At 39.0% G+C, this 6509-nt stretch overlaps 1 protein-coding gene across 1 annotated transcript in view; it reads left to right on the forward strand.

Annotated features, from left to right (window-relative positions):
• LOC107587801 (protein tyrosine phosphatase type IVA 3) overlaps positions 1 to 6509 on the forward strand; it is a 29856-nt gene that overhangs the window by 11576 nt on the left and 11771 nt on the right. The window contains exon 4 of the mRNA XM_016275732.1: positions 5181 to 5311. Within this exon, the coding sequence (XP_016131218.1) occupies positions 5181 to 5311 (131 nt within the window). The remainder of the gene's footprint in view (positions 1 to 5180; positions 5312 to 6509) is intronic.

Consider the following 6509-nt stretch of genomic DNA (forward strand, 5'->3'; position numbering starts at 1 on the left):
TGTGTGTGTGTGTGTGTGTGTGTGTGTGTGTGTGTGTGTGTGTGTGTGTTTTAAATTTTTTTATTTTTTTTTATTTATTTTTTTCTGGTTATATAAACTGATCACTTCTGCTCTTCATAAGAGGAGATGAGGCAACTGCTTTGCAGGGGGTCAGAACATGGAATGGGATTTCCTCTGTATTTCACTCAACTCCAGATGGATTTAAATGGTCATCCTCCCCATTTTTACGCCGTTGGATCAGAAAAGTTCAGTGAACTCGATAGGTTGCGTGGTGTTATTTCAGTTTATGATTAACCTGTGGATTTCAGATCCCATTTGTCTCAAAGAACAAGCATAAGATGGTAAAATTCTAGATACACTGTTTAAAACAAACCAAAAAGTATAAATCGCACTGAAATAAAAACTTAAATTCTTGTAAGTTCATGAAACAATGTTTCATTTTGATGAGAAAACCGATCAGTGAGCGAATTTGTTGACATTTGGGTGGCTTATGTCAGGATTTCATTCTCCGAAGTTCAAGTTTAAAAAACAAGAACCCCTTTAAAGGAAGTAAAGAAACTGAAGTGTTGGTTGACAGTAAACAGGTGCCTCTAACCTCTCATGCTCTCTTGTAAGCAGAAGCTCGAATTGCTGGAGGAATAGCAAGTATGCGATTCGAGGAAAATGCCAGGGCATTTTCCACAATTAGGCCCCACGCTGCTGGTTCTGGAGTTGGTGTGCCCTGGCAAGAGTACAGAGCACTTCCATCTTGGAATGGACTCTTGGAATTAATAGCCTACTGTTGACATACCAGACAAGGAGGGGCCTATTAACCTCTTAGTGGATTAAAATGTTATTTTTAAACCAGGAGATTCTCATAGACGGTCCTCGTAGAAAATGGTCTCCTCAACTCACTCCCTATAAATGTCCCCTTTTCTGAGAAAGCAGCGATGCAAAACACCATGATCTGTTTGTCAGTGTATTTTGACCCAGCACATTCAGATTCAGTCTTCCATGAAAAGCTGCCTGTGTAAAGAAAAAAACTTTAATATCTGCATGCGAGTCAGATTGTGCCTGGACTGATTGTTTGTTCTGATCTGCTGAAGCATTTAGCAAAACCAAAAATGTTTCTCTGAAGCGTGTAGAGCAGTGGTCACCAACCTTTTTAGGCCCAAGATCCCTGACCTCTGCCTTTATGAAAGACAAGATCTACCTATTGATAGAAAGAGACATCCCAGATTGTACTTCAAATTTGAGGCATTTTACTTAGTATTTTAATTAGTGATGCGCCGATCATAGCTGATTCAGAATTCAGATTTCCTTTTTCTTTCTTTCTTTTTTCTTTTTTTTTTAACTAGCAAACTGGATTCTGATACTGATTTTTAAGCAAATTTATTTATTGGCTATTTGCTTTATAACAAACAAACTGGCTTTAAACTAAAATATCTAGCCATTTGAAATTAGAGGCAACCACTGCATTTTAATCATGATCTGCACTGGCAGTTGTTTTTGATTTGATTTAGATTAATTTCAGGATTTAAAACAAAAACAGAATGGTCCGACTTTAGGTGTTATTTATTTATTTGCTACATAAAACATCTGCACGAAACAAAAACAGCAGGTCTGAATGAGACTCTCTCTCTGACAGCAGGTGGCGCCTATGAACAGGGTTGCCAGGTTTTCAATAAAACTAGTCCAATCAGGTTTCGAGGGGGGTTCCCCTGTAAAAATCGCATTCCTGGGGTAAAATACATGTTTTTCGGCGGGGATCTTCCAGTAAAATTCACATTCCAGGGGCTAAATATCACGTTATTGGGGTCGCTTCAACCCGTGGACATGAACAACAACCCGCGGCAACAGTGTTAAAGTAGCCTAATGAACCACTGCTTATGAACCGAACCGACTGCAATATAGCGTTTCCCTTGTTTACCGCTGTAAACAAAGCAGAGCTGCGCTTTATACGGAGAAGAAAATGCCATTGCCATCGAAACTTTTCTGTAGACAGTTCCCTTCAGTGATACATTAATATAACCCCATAAATGTAATGCATTTTTGTACTTATTTTATTGTTTTTTGGGGGGATCTACTGGGACGGTGATCGCGATCGACGGGTTGGCGACCACTGGTGTAGAGCGTATGATGACCAATCATAGATCAAGTCCTAAAATTGTAAAGAACACGAGAAGTTTTCCATTTAAAATGTATGCTTACCCACCCTCATGTTCTTTCAGACCTCTGACTTTTTTCTTAGCGGAGCACAAAGTGTTTTGAAGATTGTCTTGTAAGTTCCCCCCCCCCCCCCCCCCGCCCTCTCACTCTTTATAACATGTGTGTGTGTGTGTGTGTGTGTGTGTGTGTGTGTGTGTGTGTGTGTGTGTGTGTGTGTGTGTGTGTGTGTTTTAAATTTTTTTATTTTTTTTTATTTATTTTTTTCTGGTTATATAAACTGATCACTTCTGCTCTTCATAAGAGGAGATGAGGCAACTGCTTTGCAGGGGGTCAGAACATGGAATGGGATTTCCTCTGTATTTCACTCAACTCCAGATGGATTTAAATGGTCATCCTCCCCATTTTTACGCCGTTGGATCAGAAAAGTTCAGTGAACTCGATAGGTTGCGTGGTGTTATTTCAGTTTATGATTAACCTGTGGATTTCAGATCCCATTTGTCTCAAAGAACAAGCATAAGATGGTAAAATTCTAGATACACTGTTTAAAACAAACCAAAAAGTATAAATCGCACTGAAATAAAAACTTAAATTCTTGTAAGTTCATGAAACAATGTTTCATTTTGATGAGAAAACCGATCAGTGAGCGAATTTGTTGACATTTGGGTGGCTTATGTCAGGATTTCATTCTCCGAAGTTCAAGTTTAAAAAACAAGAACCCCTTTAAAGGAAGTAAAGAAACTGAAGTGTTGGTTGACAGTAAACAGGTGCCTCTAACCTCTCATGCTCTCTTGTAAGCAGAAGCTCGAATTGCTGGAGGAATAGCAAGTATGCGATTCGAGGAAAATGCCAGGGCATTTTCCACAATTAGGCCCCACGCTGCTGGTTCTGGAGTTGGTGTGCCCTGGCAAGAGTACAGAGCACTTCCATCTTGGAATGGACTCTTGGAATTAATAGCCTACTGTTGACATACCAGACAAGGAGGGGCCTATTAACCTCTTAGTGGATTAAAATGTTATTTTTAAACCAGGAGATTCTCATAGACGGTCCTCGTAGAAAATGGTCTCCTCAACTCACTCCCTATAAATGTCCCCTTTTCTGAGAAAGCAGCGATGCAAAACACCATGATCTGTTTGTCAGTGTATTTTGACCCAGCACATTCAGATTCAGTCTTCCATGAAAAGCTGCCTGTGTAAAGAAAAAAACTTTAATATCTGCATGCGAGTCAGATTGTGCCTGGACTGATTGTTTGTTCTGATCTGCTGAAGCATTTAGCAAAACCAAAAATGTTTCTCTGAAGCGTGTAGAGCAGTGGTCACCAACCTTTTTAGGCCCAAGATCCCTGACCTCTGCCTTTATGAAAGACAAGATCTACCTATTGATAGAAAGAGACATCCCAGATTGTACTTCAAATTTGAGGCATTTTACTTAGTATTTTAATTAGTGATGCGCCGATCATAGCTGATTCAGAATTCAGATTTCCTTTTTCTTTCTTTCTTTTTTCTTTTTTTTTTAACTAGCAAACTGGATTCTGATACTGATTTTTAAGCAAATTTATTTATTGGCTATTTGCTTTATAACAAACAAACTGGCTTTAAACTAAAATATCTAGCCATTTGAAATTAGAGGCAACCACTGCATTTTAATCATGATCTGCACTGGCAGTTGTTTTTGATTTGATTTAGATTAATTTCAGGATTTAAAACAAAAACAGAATGGTCCGACTTTAGGTGTTATTTATTTATTTGCTACATAAAACATCTGCACGAAACAAAAACAGCAGGTCTGAATGAGACTCTCTCTCTGACAGCAGGTGGCGCCTATGAACAGGGTTGCCAGGTTTTCAATAAAACTAGTCCAATCAGGTTTCGAGGGGGGTTCCCCTGTAAAAATCGCATTCCTGGGGTAAAATACATGTTTTTCGGCGGGGATCTTCCAGTAAAATTCACATTCCAGGGGCTAAATATCACGTTATTGGGGTCGCTTCAACCCGTGGACATGAACAACAACCCGCGGCAACAGTGTTAAAGTAGCCTAATGAACCACTGCTTATGAACCGAACCGACTGCAATATAGCGTTTCCCTTGTTTACCGCTGTAAACAAAGCAGAGCTGCGCTTTATACGGAGAAGAAAATGCCATTGCCATCGAAACTTTTCTGTAGACAGTTCCCTTCAGTGATACATTAATATAACCCCATAAATGTAATGCATTTTTGTACTTATTTTACTGTTATTTTCGGGATCTACTGGGACGGTGATAAAGATCGACGGGTTGGCGACCACTGCTCTACAGTCTATTGGTAACGACCATAGTTGCTTTTGGGAAACACACCCCTGATTGAAAGAAACCGGGCACATGTCAAGTTATCATTGACATTTAGCTTTTCTGTGCGAAACAAGGCATTGCACTGCGTGGTCACAAGGAAGACACAGAAAGCCTGAACAGAGGAAAAAGTCAATGCAGACTTAATCAAAAACAGTAGAAACATTCTTCAAAATATCACCTTTTGTGTTCCACAGAAGAAAGTCACACAGAAGAACAGAAGAACATTATAATTGTATTCATTTTTGTGTGAACCATCCCTTTTAAGTACCTAAAGATTTTGAGACAGCTTATTGAATAAGATGTGATCATTGCCCGTTTGCATGTTACATAATTCAACATTTCAGATGATTCAGCTCTTGCACATGGTGTTAAATCGAGCTGTTCGTGACAGATCTGATTGAACCGGTAGAGTTGACAGGATGAGTGCCATGTTTGCTGTTGCAGAGCTTGTGAAAATCACACAGGAATCATCAAAGGCTGCTGTGAATCTGAGATGATGCATAACGCTGAAGCTTTATAGAGCACCATCTGCTGGTGGTGACTGGAGTCATTTATTTCCCTTTAATTTGCCTTTTATCTTATCTGCTAGTATTTTGTGTCTCTCTATACGAGTGTTTCCCTTTCAATTTGAAATATAGTAATGTACAGACACATTGTAATCTGTAGCGATAATAGATGTGAACTCATCCTCCTGTTTCTCTCCCTCAGGATTGGCCTTTCGATGACGGCGCACCTCCTCCAACCAAGATCGTGGATGACTGGCTCAGTCTGCTGAAGAATAAGTTCTGTGAGGATCCAGGCTGCTGTGTGGCTGTGCATTGTGTGGCCGGACTGGGCCGGTGAGTGTCAAGTCATCCTGTTGTTCCAGACGTGCCGCTAACTCCAAAGCTAAAGCCGTCTGTATGATATGTTAAAAGTTGAACACAACTTTATTAAACCAGTGTGCCAAACCAGTGCAGTGCCCACACTGAATTTTTTTTTTTTTTGCACTAATATACAACAGTGGAATTATATGGCAACTCAAAACAAGTCTATTTTGGTAGTGACTATTTTTGCTAAAATATCACCTTTTTGTCGCTTACACTGTAATGTAAATGATGATTCTGATTGGAAATTGGGTAAAAAAAATCTGCCTAGTATCTGCCTAAGTATAATTATACTAGTATAATTATTAAATTATAATTGCAAGGATTGAGAGATATATAGACTATTGTAACAATGGGCATTCAAATCAGTGTTGTTATTGTTAACTAAAATTGAACTGTTAATTTTAATTGTTTCCATAATTTAAATTACTCTGGGGAAAAAAAAGTATAAATGTTACATGACAACTTGAAAAATGCAAACTGAAGTTTAAGTTGAAGCACTAAAATTACTGGAGATAAAATGAAAATAAACAGAAGCTAAATAGAAGTATTTAAATCATGATCTGCACTGGCAGTTGTTTTTGATTTGATTTAGATTAATTTCAGGATTTAAAACAAAAACAGAATGGTCCGACTTTAGGTGTTATTTATTTATTTGCTACATAAAACATCTGCACGAAACAAAAACAGCAGGTCTGAATGAGACTCTCTCTCTGACAGCAGGTGGCGCCTATGAACAGGGTTGCCAGGTTTTCAATAAAACTAGTCCAATCAGGTTTCGAGGGGGGTTCCCCTGTAAAAATCGCATTCCTGGGGTAAAATACATGTTTTTCGGCGGGGATCTTCCAGTAAAATTCACATTCCAGGGGCTAAATATCACGTTATTGGGGTCGCTTCAACCCGTGGACATGAACAACAACCCGCGGCAACAGTGTTAAAGTAGCCTAATGAACCACTGCTTATGAACCGAACCGACTGCAATATAGCGTTTCCCTTGTTTACCGCTGTAAACAAAGCAGAGCTGCGCTTTATACGGAGAAGAAAATGCCATTGCCATCGAAACTTTTCTGTAGACAGTTCCCTTCAGTGATACATTAATATAACCCCATAAATGTAATGCATTTTTGTACTTATTTTACTGTTATTTTCGGGATCTACTGGGACAGTGATA

The sequence above is a fragment of the Sinocyclocheilus grahami genome, unplaced genomic scaffold (assembly GCF_001515645.1).
Source record: "Sinocyclocheilus grahami isolate Dianchi unplaced genomic scaffold, SAMN03320097.WGS_v1.1 scaffold96.1, whole genome shotgun sequence".
NCBI lineage: Eukaryota > Metazoa > Chordata > Actinopteri > Cypriniformes > Cyprinidae > Sinocyclocheilus > Sinocyclocheilus grahami.